General features: G+C 35.0%; 2 protein-coding genes across 3 annotated transcripts; both read left to right on the top strand.

The window, feature by feature from the left end:
- Nucleotides 1–3626: 3626 nt before the first annotated feature.
- LOC125818970 (E3 ubiquitin-protein ligase WAV3-like) lies at nt 3627–8188 on the top strand. Its single transcript, XM_049498477.1, has 3 exons — nt 3627–3958; nt 5243–5341; nt 6664–8188. Exons 1-3 carry the CDS (start codon nt 3794–3796, stop codon nt 8002–8004), a joined length of 1605 nt encoding a protein of 534 aa, XP_049354434.1. The 5' UTR covers nt 3627–3793; the 3' UTR covers nt 8005–8188.
- A 722-nt stretch (nt 8189–8910) lies between these two features.
- On the top strand, nt 8911–16033 carry LOC125818820 (protein PHR1-LIKE 3-like). Of its 2 annotated transcripts, none has more exons than XM_049498337.1 (6): nt 8911–9408; nt 14049–14125; nt 14305–14359; nt 14920–14998; nt 15139–15208; nt 15354–16033. In XM_049498337.1, exons 1-6 carry the CDS (start codon nt 9210–9212, stop codon nt 15831–15833), a joined length of 960 nt encoding a protein of 319 aa, XP_049354294.1. In that variant the 5' UTR covers nt 8911–9209; the 3' UTR covers nt 15834–16033. The 2 variants fall into 2 exon arrangements, with proteins under 2 accessions (XP_049354294.1, XP_049354295.1); XM_049498338.1 differs by having other exon boundaries at nt 9010–9408; nt 14305–14317.
- Nucleotides 16034–16217: the final 184 nt, after the last annotated feature.

The following is a 16217-nucleotide window of genomic DNA, read 5'->3' as shown; positions in this document are numbered from 1 at the left end:
AGGATGCTTTGGTAATTTTTCTATGATGAATTCGTTTTGTTTGTTGTTTAATTTTTTTTAAATAATTGTATAAAATATTATAAATCACAATAATTATTTACTTAAATATTCAAAAGATATAAAAATATGTAAAAGATCTGATTAACTCTTCAAATCTTATCGGTGACACATAAATTAGACAAATGAAAAAATATATATTATTTGAAAATTACTTAGAAAGTACAATAATTTACAGTAATTAACAATAGAATATTTTAAAGACAAAAAAATTGATTGAATCTCAAAATTTTATTAGTACCACATAAATTGAGAAAGAAGAAATAACATTTATTATTTGAAAATTGCGTAAAAGATATTACAAATCATACAACAATAATTAGCAATTTAGATAATGATAAGGGGTAAACTATCCATTGATTTCATAAAGTGTACAAGTATTGTAGGACATTTCAAAATAGTATAATAGACAATAATTATTAGACGGATGGAGTAGGATTAAGTCTTTCTTTCAGTACTTTTCTCACATTAATTATTTTCTCTCAGCATTCAATTAGTAAATCTTTAGTAGAATTAATTAGAATATTTTTTACTTAATACAATAAAAGTTCAAATAAGATTAACATAAAGAAAAATTTTAAAAAATCCTAAAAATCTATCAATAAATTAAACAACATACAACTATATAACAAAAGTTCTAATATGATTAACAAAAAGGAAAAAAAAAACAAAATTCTTAAAAATCATCAACAAACTACATACAAAATAAAAAGAAAGTTGTTCCAACAAAAGAATACAAAAAGTTAAAATGAACTTTAAGAATTCTAGCATCTTAAGCATATTGAGGCAAATATTTTAATTTAATGTCATTTCTCTCCAAAGAAAGAAAGGCATTGAATATTTTAATTTAATGTAAAATTGATTTTTTTAAGGTTATGAATATAAAAGGTTTGAAAGTTATGAATATTATTAATATTAATTAAAAGTATAATTTATGAAGATGAAGAAGTGTTAGTTATGAAAATAACTTTTAAAAATAATATAATTGAGAAAAATTCAAAAAATTCAAAAAAAGAAAAATGACAATGAAGGTCATAGAGAGCGCCACATCACCGTTTAAGGTAGCTCTACTGATAATTGTGAAGAAAGCATATTAATGGATTAAAAATCAAAAAGAGGTAATTAAACCCTAAAATATTATAAAGACATCTATAAAATTTGGTTGAAGCTCAAAATCTATTAGTGCCATATAAATTAGGATAGAGGAAATAACATATATTATTTGAAATAACATGAGACGTACTACAAATCACACAATAATTAGCAACTTCAAAATTTAAAGGACATACAGAAAATTTGATCAACTCTCAAAATTCTACTAATGTCACATAGTTTGGGATAGAAAAAGTAACATAAACGTAAAATGTACTATAACTCATAATAATTATTTAACTTCAAAATCTAAAAGATATATACAAAATTTGCTTCACTTTCGAAATTCTATCAATGACACATAAATTGGGACAAAGAGAATATTGAAAATTATATATAAAGTATTATTAACCACAATAATCAACAAATTAAAATTTAAAGAACATACAAAAAAATTGTTTGACCGTTAAAATTTTATTAATGTCACATAAATTAAAATTAAAAATAAAAAATATATGTTGGGCCCGTGCTAGCACGGGCTACTGTAACGTGTGTGTGTATATATATATATATATATATATATATATATATATATATATATATATATATTGTACTTCATTTGGTCATTTCAAATGCTTTATTGCTTCCCACGTATGAAAATAGTTTTGTTTTTTTTAACCAAAAAAAAGAAAAGAAAATAGTTTTGTTTTTCTCAAATCTGTTTTGAATATTTCTTTTATTGAGTTGAGCATTTATCGGAAATAGTCCTTTTATTTCGTAAAAATAGAATTAAAAAGTTTGAGTATATTCCACCTTCTGCAAACGGCACTTATCAGATTACATTCATAATCAATACGTTCAAAAAAATTGAGATAATCTTGAATTTTTGTTTCGTGGATAGAAAACTCTCCCCCACCCCAAAAAAAAAGTGACATCGGTCCTTAAGAAATAATGATCACATTCGTTTATTAATACATACGAAAAAATTCAGATAATTTTTATTTCGTAGCTCGAAAACTCTCTCCCCTCCTTCCCCCTAAAAAAAATCGACATTAGTCCTTAAGAAATATGAGCATCATTCACTAGATCGTCATGAATGAACCACAAAATTTGAGGTCAAATAGAATCGATAAATCATATTTTTAAAAATTCCTTCTTATAAAATTTATTAATGCGATTTTAAATTAATAATTAGATTTAAAATAATCCAATGATTATACAAAAACAAAAATGATGAAAAAGCTGAAATTTTTGAGCGGGTTTGGACAAAAGGAAAAGTACAAAAAGAAAATAGTGGGGTAACACTAATAATGGACTAATTTGCACGAGCTTTGACGTAACTAATAACGTTACTATTAAGTGATCATAAGTTAATTTTTTTTTTAGAAGTATAAATTAAAATTACATATAATAAACCTTTATAATTCGATCATTTTACAAATCTCGCCCAAAATATGGAGTATAAGTGTATAACACTACCAAAAAGAAAGAGAAAAAAGACACAGAGCCCAAAGAAAAATTAGAGAGTGAAGACTAAACAGTGAGCAGAAGCTTTGACTGAAATATAGAGAGAGGGGCAACGGGAGAGCGATGTTAGAATTTAAAATTTATAAATTCGACATTTTATGTCATTAAAAAATTTCTATTTGGATCTTCATTTGTTAATGCATTAATCTAAATTTACATCAAGAAATCTCAATTTAAATATAAAAGCATTACTCTATTAAAGCGACTTCATATCACGAACTTAATCAAAAGGTAAAATTAAAGAATAGATGGATACTTCCATTACTAAAAAAAAACATTCTTCTTCTAAAGCTTCTACTAAACTACCTCACTATAAAATATTGACATAATACACAAAGTGTTTTTTAATTTGACCTCATTTTATATTTATGTCTTTTAATTTTGGGTGTTCACAAATAAATACTTAAATTTGTATAAAATTAAATAAATAGACACATGAATTTTATGTGACATAATAAATGTAGGACACCACATAAGACTCAAATTCTCATTTAGGATGTTACGTGAGATGCATGCGTTTATTTGTTCAACTTTATGCTAATTTAGGTGTCTACTTATGCACATTCAAAGTTAGATGACATAATTGTGAGCTCAGACCAAGTTAAAGAGCAACTTTATATATTATGATTTATGCCTAAAACATTCCGTCACTATTTTCATAGTTATTTCGAATGGATTAGTAAGGAAAAAATAAAAATATTCCATAGCTATTTTCAATAATTCAATTTTCCATTATGTTTTATAACATAAATTTCTCATTGATTATTTCTATTTTTAATAGTGTTATCACTACACAAAAGTTATTGAGTTCGACCAAACCCGTAACACAAACACAACAAAAAAGCAAATTTCATAGTTGTTGTTATTGTTGTTGAGTGTGAGTGTGAGTGAGTGAGAGAGACAGTAAAGACTAAATAGGGGGACTGACTGACCCCCCATTATTGAAAACTGGCGATACCCAACTTTTCTTTAACCCTTTATTTTGTATATTTCTCCCTCTCTGTAGTGGGTATAAGCTTTTTCACTGAGATTGAGTGAATTCCCATTTGGGTTTTGTTTAATACATTCAGTTTACTCACTTGTACAGTGCATTTTACGAAAAGGGTCGTCGCCGGAAATGGGTATGTTCGCCGGAGAGTCGTCGTCGTCGTTGTCGTATTCAGGGAAGCTGAAGAAAGTAGTAAAAAAGATTCTTGTTCAGACTTGTGGGTCATTTCGTTGTGGATACCAAAACCCTCCTTCTGATGAACCTGATAACAACAACAACAACAACAATACCTCTGTAAGTTTACTGAGATTCGTTTAGTTTTTTTACTTTTGTGTTTCCCATCCAGTATCGGTATCTGTATTGAGTTTTAAGCTAAATTTGGATTGAGGGAAGTCCCACATTTGGCATTGAGGGTAAAATGTTTTTAAATTCGAACCCGAGGTCCCTGATTAAGTAGGAAGTAGTACCATCCCATCACAGTTTCCCATCTGGTGTCGGGTTAAGTTTCACATTGAGGGTAAAATGTTACTCAGGACTCGAACTCGAGATGTCTAGTTAAGGATAAAGTAATATTTTTTCCATCACAATTTCCCATCCGGTGTTTGGTAAAGTCCCACATTAAGGGTAAAATGTTTGCTAGGCTCGAACTTGAGATGTCTTGTTAAGGATAGAGTAGTTCCATCTCATCACAATTTCTCACCTGGTATCTGTTACCTCTATTGAGGTTTCGCTAAATCCGGATTGTGTTAAGTCCCACACCGAGGGTAAAATGTCACTCCCTTCGTCCCATTTTCTTTTTATGACAAGGGAATCCCGCAGCCGTTAGTCTTTGGCTGCGCACAGGGTAAAACTCCCGCTCCTATGCAATAGCTTGCAAACCACATAGGAGAGGTAACCCGCACTAGGCAAGTCCGGTGCGACGAACTTGACCCAGAAGCAAACCCCTTGCTTTCGCTGGCAAGGGGTTTCGAACTTGAGACCTCCAACATGGAAGTCCCAAGCCCAAACCACTGGGCCAACCCGAAGGGTTCCCTTCGTCCCATTTTATGGGGCACATTTCGGATTTCGTGATTCAAATAAGTCTATATTTGAATGTAATTTGTTCATAGATCTTTTAAACATTTTGAATTATCAATTATTGTGACTTATAATACTATTTACGTAGTTTACAAATATATAAATTTCATTTCAAAAAAATTGAAGATTCAATGCACATATTTTCGGTCAAACTTAAACGGTTTGAGTCTCGAAAAACGAAAAATTCCATATAAATTGGGACAGAGGGAGTATATAAGACTCGGACTCGAGATGTCTAGTTAACTAGTTAAGGATAAAGTAGTACCATCCGATCATAGTTAACCACTCGGTATTTGGTACTTGCATTGAGGCTCAGCTAAATCCAGATTGTTGAAAAGTCCCACATTGAGGGTAAAATGTTGCAGAGGACTCAACTCGAGATCTCTGGTTCAGTATGAAGTAGTAGTTACAATCCCATCACAATCCTTGTTGGTGGAATTAGTTTAGTTTTGAGCTTTTTTCCCCTAAAATTTCATGCATTTGATGATTTGTTATGTGCAGGAGTTTCCATATCCGGTGAATAATCTCGAGCTGTTGAATCATACTTCTGTAATTAAACCCTCACGATTAGATTCTACTACTAACACACCTTCTAACAAGGTACCTTCTTCTCTGCATCTTCAATTTCTTGTCATTGTTTTGCTGCGAATACAAATTGTTCTTGCTTTTGGATTGTGGTTTCAGTAAAATTAGGTGGTCTAAGCTAGCCTTGTTGTCTTTTTGTGATAAAGAATTGGACTTTGGACCTAACTCAACAGTGCATTATCATATCCCTGATTAAATTTCTATGAAGTAAAGATTGTAACATTAGGTGAGGATTAACCATCTCATCTTTAAAGAGCCGATATGGGAGCTCAACATTTCTTTATCATATCCCAAATAAATTTGGAAGTAAAGATTGTAGTTGGCTAGCATTCTCTTAGATTTCTTGAAATTCTTGTTTCCTTAATTAGTTTTAGCCTTATAATTGAATAAATGCTCAATGTTCTCAATGTATTCCCAACATGAGAGGATCAAAGTTGTGAAATGCTTATGCTGCATTGTGATAGGTGAAAGTTTTCTTTCTGCGGAATTTTCAGATCTAATCTTTACACTCCCATTTACCTTTCCCAGGGCAAAATTTTGAAAGCTTCTATTGTTTCTTATTATAGTGCAGATTTTATTAAGCATAGTAATAAGCCAAAAAAAGAAGAAGAGCTAAACTAGAAAATAGGAGACTGAATAACTTAACTTTTCATTGATTACATCCGTCAAGAAAGAATCTGTCGCATCTCTGGTGCAGTTCAGTATGATATTCTACTTCTAGATTTTAAACTCAACTAATCCCTTCTTGACAACTTTTCATTAAGCATAGTAATAAGCCAAAAAAAAGAAGAAGAGCTAAACTAGAAAATAAGAGACTGAATAACTCAACTTTTCATTGATTACATCCGTCAAGAAAGAATCTGTCGCATCTCTGGTGCAGGTCAGTATGATATTCTACTTCTAGATTTTAAACTCATCTAATCCCTTCTTGACAACTGGGAAGGAAAAAATGAAATATGAAAGCACTCTTGGGGGTGGGGGGGAGGGGCACTCTTAAGAGTGTCTTGTGCAATGTTTTTTTCCTTGTTTGATGAATGAGTAGTTATTCTGTGCCATCTGATTAAACTATCTTAAAAGGATTCTTCTTGCAGGACAAAACACCTTATGTCTTTTCCTTTAAAAGATTATATCTGGGATTTTTTTTTTTTTTTTTTTTTTTTGTGTTTTAAGAGCTGGTCTGTTTCTTTTTGGCATCAGTATGTTCAATGTTGCTTGTAAGTACAAAGAACCTCCAAGGTCCTGCATGAGAATGGTTATTATGTATAAATTAGTTCCTTTCCATTGGTTTTCCATTTGCAATTTAGAAAACTCATGCTTCTCTTTCTATTGTCTGGCAGAACTTTTGTCCAATATGTCTGGATTCATTGAGCTATAGCTGCGACAGTAGCCCAGGACAGGCTATATTCACAGCACAGTGCTCTCATGCTTTTCACTTCGCTTGCATATCATCCAACATCCGCCATGGCAATGTTACTTGCCCTGTTTGCCGTGCACATTGGACCCAGCTACCTCGGACATTGAAGATGCATTATTCTCCTCACAGCAATCAGGCTGATCCCATTCTCCAGATTCTTGATGAATCAATTGCTACTTCTCGGGTACATAGACGTTCCTTTTTACGTTCTGCTCGCTATGATGATGATGATCCAGTCGAGCCTGACCGTACATCAAATATCCACCGTTTGCATCTATCTTTATCACCTGCCCCTCACAGTACCTCTGTGTTTGATCCTTGCTCAAATCCGAAGTCTAGCTTTAGTTCATGCCATTATCCTCAGCATTGTTTAGAATCTTCACAATCAGCAGCACAACATTTTGTAGAAACTGGGCAGTCCCCCCTGGTTTGCAGCTCCTCTAGTAGTGCGTATCTTTGCTTAAAATTGGCACATCAGCCAGCCACTGACTTAGTCTTAGTGGCAAGCCCAAATGGACCTCACCTAAGGCTTATGAAACAAGCCATGGCATTTGTGGTATTTTCGTTGCGGCCTATAGACCGTTTGGCTATTGTTACCTACTCTTCTGCCGCAGCACGTATCTTCCCTCTCAAGTGTATGACCTCTTACGGGAAACGCACAGCACTTCAAGTTATTGATAGACTGTTTTATATGGGCCAAGCTGATCCAGTAGAAGGACTCAAGAAAGGAGTAAAGATACTAAGAGAACGCAGCCACCAAAATACTCATTCTTTTATTCTACATCTTTCTGACAATCCAACAAGATCTTTCCATGGGTTTCACTTGGAACTTCCCATTACAATCCATAAGTTTCATGTGGGATTTGGCTTTGGCACTTCAAATGGATTCGTCATGCACGAGTTTGAGAGATTTCTTGCTAAAATACTATGTGGTGCAGTTAGAGATATTGCATTGATGATTGGAGAGGACACAAGGATCGTGAGGCTTGGAGAATTGCGAGGGGGTGAGGAGAGGAGAATTCCATTGCTTTTGGAAGAGTTGGACAAAGTTCGCGTGGTATATACCTACATTGATTGCATGATGGATGATTCTGTTAAAACAGGTGAAGTTGTAGTCGGAGTTGGTGACAGGAAAGAACTGACAGATACTATTGACATTGTTGAGAACACTGGTGGAAGAAGTAGCAGTGTCGAGGGCTGGGAATATCATGACCCTTTCATGGCTAGACGATGGGCTAAGCGTTTACATGGCTATCGGATATGATGCTCATGGCCCTGAAGTCCTTGATCCCATGAGGCTGATCTATTAATTGAACAAACATTCTTTAGAATCTGCATTATAGGTGTGTGGTCTTGAAATACATGAAGATAGTTTCTTGTATATCTGTGTTCCCAATTTTTGTATTAAAGAATCTCATATGATTGACTGAACTGTTATGAAGTGTTTAATGTTTTACAAGGTACTTTCCCCAACATTGTGAGGGTTCATCATAAATAGACTAATTTTTTATTGTTAGTTTATCTCTACCTTTCTCCTTTATTTCGCTTGATACCAACAATATGAACGGACTTGCTTGCGATTTAAGCAATTACCTAGTGATCTAGTGGTTTCATCGCTTGAGACCAACAATATGAACAAACTTATTCTTGATTTAAGCAATTACCTAGTGATCATAGTGGTCAGTGAAAAATGAGAAGAATTATGAAGTTTAATGTTACCTAGTGATCAATGAAGTATTAGAAGAATCACGCTGTCTCAAGTGACCTAATGGTCAATAACATGCATGGACTATGGAGAACCACGAGTTTTCAAGTTCAACAACAAAAGCAAAAATATATTATGTGACTTTTCTTAATAAATAGAATTAATTACATGATAAAAATCGTAAATATCTCGTAGAAATAAAATAACTTAGGTGTACCCATATTTAAGTCAATAGCAATTATTTTTTAAAATAAGTGGTCTACTCAAATGTTGATGGATAGTGTTACATAATACATATTTAGTTAGAGAACTATTGTTGGCATTCAAATTTCACCACAAACAAAATAACTAAGAAATTCTCATAAATTTTACTGTTCGCATTCAAATTTCACAACAGACAAAATAATGAAGAAATTCCCATAAATCTTATATATCTCCTAATTTTGATGATCAAAGTTATTCGATACTTGTTAATAATAAAGATATAAGTATTTTATCAATTAATTGAAATGCGTGCAAACGGGTGTGGTGTCAAAAAAAAATCGATCTTGGTTACACAATTTAAACAATGGAGAACCGCCGGGTAATAAACTCCAAATCACATCACTGTGTACCGAATCATTTCATTCTTGACTTTGGGGTTGGCGAAAACCCCAAAATTTTCTACTTACCCTTTGAATCTGCATTCAACTCTATGAAAATTGCTTAATCGATACAGTAAAACTTGTTGAAATTCGATTGCAGAAGCAAAAGGTGTTGATTCAATGTTTCCCAGATTGATTCAATCGCAAGAAGATGAATTTATTCATGGGTGTGATGTTAATGTCGGGATTCATCATCATAATAGGGTTAATGGAGACCCTTGTCTTGTGTTAACTTCAGATCCCAAACCTCGTCTTCGATGGACTGCTGATCTTCATGAACGATTCATTGATGCTGTTACTCAACTTGGCGGACCCAGTAGTTAGTATTTTCTGTTTTCTCATTTGCCCCTCTTATCAAGTTTGTGTTTTTTTTGTTGTTGTTGAACTTCTCAAGAATGTTGAGGATCTTTATGATGTTGATGTATTGTGTTATGTTTAGCATTTAGATGTTTGTTTTGTTTCTTGTTTGGCTGAGAAAATGAGGTAGTGCACTATTGGTTTGCCAACTGTTGTGTAGATTTTGGAAGGTTAGCATTTGCATCTATGGAGGCTTGAGACCTTTTGAGCTCACACCTTTTTTGCTCTCCCTTGGTAATTTGAACACATAAACTTAAGGTTTGACTCGAACCCACAAACTTATGGTTGGAGATGTAGAGAATGTTTACCCTCTGAGCAACCCCGAGGCTTTTGAGACCTGAAGTTATTCTTACAGCTAAGATGAGGCTTTAGACTTTTTGAGCTCCCACCTTTTTTGCTCCATTGGTGAAAACTTAAGGTTGGAGCTGGAGAGAGTGTTTACTGTCTGAGCAATCCCAATCCCGAGGCTTGAGACTTCAAAGGTATTCTTACAACTAAGAATCAGCTTGAGACTTTTTGAGCTCCCACCTTTGTTGCTCCCTTAGTGTCTCAAACCCACAAACTTAAGGTTGGAGGTGAAGAGAGGGTTTACTGTTTGAGCAACCTTGAGGGTTTTGAGACTTGAAAGTTATTATTACAGCTAAGATGAGTTTTGACCGGAATGAGGGGTTAGCAATAATGGGAAAAAGTTAAGTAAAACCCCAATCTCAATTACCATAGTTAAATTGCAAAAGCATTTCCAGTCAGGATGCTGCTTTGAAGTGAAAAAGAAGAATTACATTGGGAGTGTGTAAACTGTAAAGGGAAAACTGCTGAGCTTGCAAAGAATCTCTCTTTTTTTCATTTGCCCTTTTTCTGTTTACCCCTTTTTTTGGTTTTTGAACTTTTTAGAATGTTGAGGATCTATAAGTTATGTATTGTGTTACATTTAGCATTTAGTACATGTTTTTTTGTTTCTTTTTTGGCTGAGAAAAGAGATAGTTTACTATTGGTTCGCCAATTGTTGTGTAGATTTCGAATGGCTAGCATTTGCATCTATGGAGGGTTGAGATGAGGCAGATAAAACTTACAGCTAAGATGAATTTTAACCAGAACAAAACCTTTAGGTCCAATCTACTCATTAGATCTATCCACTTCCTTTCTCCTCAAGCCCCACACCCAACCCCATTACCATAGTTAAACTACTACGGGTCCTGCTGAAGGTTAGAGGGATGGGGCCTTTATCCAATGAGTTTCGAGATGTATGCCAAGGGCACTTGGGATTTCTTGGTTATAAAAAAATACCTTAAGTAAATTGCTGAAATATCTCCATTTAGCCTACCAAAACCTTACCTAATGGACTAATGGGTGGTATGTGCAAGTTGGAAATTAAGAGGTTTCACTACAAATAATTTACAAATTGAAATCAACCTAGTGTCATACCTAACAGCCTTTATCCTGGAGAAAAAGAAAAATTACTCGGGGGTGTGAAAAAGAAAACTATTTAACTTTCAAAAAAATCTTTAAAAATTATTGGGAGAATTAAAAAGCTGGAGACCTTACTAACTCAAGATACATTCAGTTCATTAGTCCTTATTTGGGAGGATAAGAGAACGTAAAGTCCCTTTTCTACCCTCTCTGAAAATCTTGCTTAATTTTGACCAATGCCGTAACAGATAGAAATACACATGTTCAAAATGCTAGTGTAGCAGTAGTGATACATCTAAATGACTCCTACAGAGTATCAATATTTCAATTTGGTTTCTATATTGGTTCTCTTTACATCGGAATTATCATCTTGATGAAGAGTCATCAGAAATAGCATCTAGTTTGGCTTTTCCATAGTAGCCACAAAATATTTTCTTCTTCTTTTACATGACATAAACAAGTTTATGTACCAATTTTTGAAAAGAATGACACAAACACGTTTAGTTTAATTCCTTTACCTCTATAATTGTTTTTGTGCTTCGATTACTTATCTTACGCCTTTCTACACTAAAGTGTGCACTTTGAGCTTAATTTACCAACAAATTGTGGCAGTTTTCTATGCTTTTCTCTTTCGCATGACTGACAAGAGGGGAAAGTTTTTCAAAGCCCCAGGACATTGATCTTGGGTGAGTTTGGAAATTGGAAATGAAACCATCTATTACCCATAACCCAAAAAGTTGATTTCTTAGGGCAGATTCATGGTTAGTGTTAACTGGATAAGCTTGGGAGAATCTGGAAAAATGGGTTCGTATTGTGGAAGAAAAGGTAATGGCTTAAGTTGGAGAAGAGTTGAAAAAAGCTGAATTTGGTGCTTGTTTGTTACCATTGGTACCAAATGAACTGCTGGTGTACTGCAGTTCTTTTAAGTCTATGCCTTTACCATTTCTTTCCCTGCCTTGAGCAAACACTATATTATGCTGGCAACGGAACATAATTTTCCAGTACCAGTATGCAATCAAGACAAGATAGGCATTTGCTATCTGACATGTGTAGATCAGGTAAAAGGCAGATATACTTATCGGGGAAAGATCTTAATATTCGTAGAGACCTACATATTCGTTCGAATTGGTGTGATAAGATAACTGCTTTCTCTTGTTAGTTGTGCTTGGCAAAAGAATAACCCTTTGTCTCACTCTGAATTGCAAGTGCTTAGTTTTATTAATTAGCCTAAATTAGTGCCGCCATTACCTCCTGTTTCATTTGAAAAGGTCCCCTACAAGGTCTACATATCAATTGGGGAAAAAGTTACATCTATCCAGTGAATGAGGTACCTAGAATTGACAGTCTGGCAAATATTCTGGAAGGAAAGATAGGGGAGCTGTCCACAATATATTTGGGAATGCCTCTAGGAGATAAGAGCAAATCAAAAAGCATATGGAACAATGTACTGGAGAAATGCGAGAAGAAGCTTGCCAATTGGAAAAGTCAGTATTTATCCCTGGGTGGCAGAGCTACTCTCATCAACAGTGTTCTTGATGCTTTGCCTACCTACATGATGTCGGTGTACCCTATGCCAGCAAGTGTAAGAGACAGATTAGATGCCATTAGAAGAAATTTTCTTTGGCAAGGAAACTGCGATCCGAATAAGCACAAGTTTCACTTGGTCAAGTGGAATGAAGTTTTAGTCAGCAAGAAAGAAGGGGGACTAGGAACAAGGAATCTGAAAATACAAAACCATAGCCTGCTAATGAAATGGCTGTGGAGATTTGCATCACAAGAACAGTCGCTGTGGAAAGATGCCATTAAGGCTAGATATGGAATGGAGACAAGGTGGATCAGCAACATAGCAACACAACCATATGGCACCGGAGTGTGGAGGACAATCAGGAATCTATGGCCAAAACTTATAAACAAGTGCACAATTAAGATAGGAGATGGTGGAAAAATTCTATTTTGGGAGGAAGTTTGGGTGGGACAAGCTTCACTTAAAGCTAGTTTCCCTGACCTATTCAGCTTGAGTCTACAGAAAGTGGCCATTGTCAAAGAAATGAGAGATGCTCAGGGTTGGAATTTAAGGTTCAGAAGACCTTTAAATGATTGGGAGGTGAATAGAATGGTTGAATTTCTAAATATCCTGGAACGATACAAGGAGCTCAGTAACGGTGAAGACAAACTGTTATGGGCTCCAGATACACAGGGGAGATTCTCAGTTGGAACAGCTTACAGAAACTCACAGAGGACACACTCAATCAAGCTACTGGCCATGGAAAATGATCTGGAAAGTTAAGGTGCCCTTCAAGGTGGCCTGTTTTACTTGGCTCTTAGCAAAACAGGTTGTTCTCACGCAGGATAACCGTATGAAGAAGGGCCTCGATTTGTGCTCCAGATGTTTTTTTTTGTGAATGTGAGATAGAGACAATAAATCATCTCTTTTTACACTGTAAGGAGACAGTGAAACTTTGATAAATTTTCATCAATAAAAGGGGCATCAGTTGGTCTATGCCAGGAAACATAAAGGAAGCTTTGGCATGTTGGAATCGGGATGGAAATCAGTCAGGGCACAGGGAGAGATGGAAGATTGTCCCTGCCTGCATTTGGTGGACTACTTGGCTGGAAAGGAATAAGAGATGTTTTGAGAACAAGAGCTGCTCTATGGAGAAGATGAAGCTGAAATGTTTAGCTCTTTTCTATTTTTGGTGTAAACATGAATATCCTCATCTTCCCTATTATCTTGGAGTTCTTAATGAGTTCATAGGAAAACAGCAACACTTTTGTATTTCTTATTGTAAGTATTACTGGCATGTGTTTATAATACAAGTTACCTTTTCTCAAAAAAAAATTCTCCTAGACCACGTCATATAGGGATCATCGAATCAATAGCAATGTTTACTTGAATACAAGGTTCCGCTCTTTTTTTGGTTGAAGTAAAGGCAAGTTATCTTGCTGGATGATTTCTCCTTTTCTCGGCTTTATTATCTGTATTTGGATTTTATAATTTTTTTGTTATAGACTTTGCCAACCAAATGAACCATAAGGTGCCGATAGGAGGAAGATTTTTTTCCAGGGGTTGGGGGGAGATTTTTATTACTTGTTGGTGTTACTATAATGGTTGCATAGTTGATATATGCATTAAAGTCTTTAGTTTGGCTGGAACACCTGCTTTTCTCATGGTTATGCTTTCAATATCACTTGCAGAAGCAACTCCAAAGGCAATAATGCGGACAATGGGTGTCAAGGGACTGACTCTCTTCCACCTAAAGAGCCACCTTCAGGTCTATTAGAATACATTAGTTTTTTCTTATTTGCCTCACAAGCCCACCCCACATCCTTCATTTAAGTCCCAGATGTAAGGAGGAGGTGGGCGGGTGGAGCAAAACATGTATGTTTTCTATTGAGCTTAAAATCAAATGTTTTTTGATCAATTTTTAAATATGATGTTTGTTCACTGCAGAAATACCGACTAGGTAAGCAATCTCAGAAAGATCTTGATGAAGCTTCAAAAGATGGTAGGTGTAGTTGACCCCATTTTCCTATAACTGGAAACGTGGTTACTCCTGTAGTTCCACAAGTCTCTTGGCAGTTGACATATAACCTTTACCATTTCAAAAAGAAAAAGAAATAATAAGTCTCTTAGTATATATTGTTAATTTTAAACTTCAAAACTTGCCTAGTGGCTGTCTGGCTGAGATATATATCTTCCGAGGCCTCAGGGTTGATGTAAACAGCTTGCTCTTCTGTTTTTTCTGGTTCTACGTTTAGTCTTTCTTTTTTTTAACATGAAAGGAATAGTTAAGGAACAATGGTATACTGATTTGGAATGTAGACTCCAGCAACTCCATTTACCCCCTCATTTCTTCTTTAGATAAGCCAAAAAGATGAAAAATGAAAAAATGCAGGAAGAATATCATAAACTTGGGCAGTGATATGTGAAGCTTACAGAATAACCAAGAAGACACCATGATGTTGTTTATGTGTGAGATCAGATCAGTGCAGGAAGGCTCTAGGAAGAAGCTCTTTTCTGAATTTTTCTTTTATATTTAAACTGGGTTCTTGTTCATCATTGAAGGACTTACAGCTACGTATTCATTAGAAAGCCCTTGTTCTGGTGGTACTCCCCAGCAGTTGCCTGCATCAGACTTGAATGAGTAAGGATTCATCTTATAACTAAGACGGCTACTATTTATTTTTACCTTACCCCAATAAATTATATAGTCATGCTTCTGCTTAAGCTTTGCTTGAAATGCACCTTCTAGTTTTAAGATTGTATAATGTCTTCACTCTTCAGAGGTTTTGAAGTCAAGGAGGCATTGAGAGCTCAAATGGAAGTGCAAAGTAAATTGCACCTCCAAGTTGAAGTAAGCTTTCTGCATACATCGGATGAGTAAATTGCATTTGAATGTTTCTCAAAATAAATACGTGGAGTTGACCTTTCAAAAAAGACGTCCAGATAAACATGTTCTTAATCTGGGCTGATAATTCATTATATTTTTTGTTATACAGGCCGAGAAGCACTTGCAAATTCGGCAGGATGCTGAACAAAGATATATTACCATGCTGGAGAAGGCCTGTAAAATGCTCGCTGATCAATTCATCGGTGATGTAGTTACTGAAAATTACCAAGAGACTTACCAAGGACTAAATACAAAGACACAACTTAGCCCTTTATGTAATCCACATGGATTGTGCCCCTCGGAGTCTGCTGACTTTGTTGGTGTCCATGGTCCAGAAGACGTTTCCCCCAGAATTCATCCACAACGCACGGATTGTTCCACTGAAAGCTGCTTAACTTCACATGAGAGCCCCGCCGGATTTCCTCTAGAAGGATCTTCACCTGGAGGGAAAAAACGAGGGCTTAGCGGAGATTCAACACATGCATCATATGTTTGGGGTGAAGCAGATATGAGATCATCCGGTGTTCACGTGCTACCAGTTAATTGCTTTGGAATTACTGGCTCTAATGTTCAAAATGTCTCTAATTAAGAGATTAAGCCAAGTTCGTCCATAGTCATTGCTTTGCACATTGCAGTTTCTGGGAAGTCCAATGAGCCCAACTTAAAGCTGTGTAAATGCAAGCTGATGTTATTTTAACTCTTAACTGCATCTCTGTGAAATCATCTTAGTTCCTTAAAAAAAAAAAAAAAAAAAAAAAGAGAAGAAAATTGAGATTCCATTTGCTTTTATATCTTGCTCAATTTACTTTGCTGTCCTAATTTTCATTTATAAGTTTGACTGCTTTGAGCTGGGCTGCATGTTAGGGAGTACCTCAGCCTACCAAATGAAAGGCAGCAAGAAGTACCGTTTGGACATTGACTCTTTTTCCTTTTTAAAAAAAAAAGATATTTCCAAATCATTGTTTGGTTCAAC

This window comes from Solanum verrucosum, unplaced genomic scaffold (genome assembly GCF_900185275.1).
Source record: "Solanum verrucosum unplaced genomic scaffold, falcon-dt-bn FXZP01000252.1, whole genome shotgun sequence".
In the NCBI taxonomy this organism is placed as follows: Eukaryota; Viridiplantae; Streptophyta; class Magnoliopsida; order Solanales; family Solanaceae; genus Solanum; species Solanum verrucosum.
The sequence above is the reverse complement of the archived record's forward strand: the minus strand, read 5'-3'. Positions and strand labels throughout refer to the sequence as shown.

Excerpts from the sequence above, each read along its gene's own strand:
- LOC125818820 (XM_049498337.1), top strand. The coding sequence starts at position 9,210 with ATGTTTCCCAGATTGATTCAATCGCAAGAAGATGAATTTATTCATGGG. Across the intron at positions 14,360-14,919 it reads TGATGAAGCTTCAAAAGATG|GACTTACAGCTACGTATTCA; the intron begins GTAGGTGTAGTT and ends TCATCATTGAAG. Across the intron at positions 14,999-15,138 it reads CCTGCATCAGACTTGAATGA|AGGTTTTGAAGTCAAGGAGG; the intron begins GTAAGGATTCAT and ends TTCACTCTTCAG.
- LOC125818970 (XM_049498477.1), top strand. The coding sequence starts at position 3,794 with ATGGGTATGTTCGCCGGAGAGTCGTCGTCGTCGTTGTCGTATTCAGGG. Across the intron at positions 3,959-5,242 it reads ACAACAACAACAATACCTCT|GAGTTTCCATATCCGGTGAA; the intron begins GTAAGTTTACTG and ends TGTTATGTGCAG. Across the intron at positions 5,342-6,663 it reads CTAACACACCTTCTAACAAG|AACTTTTGTCCAATATGTCT; the intron begins GTACCTTCTTCT and ends ATTGTCTGGCAG.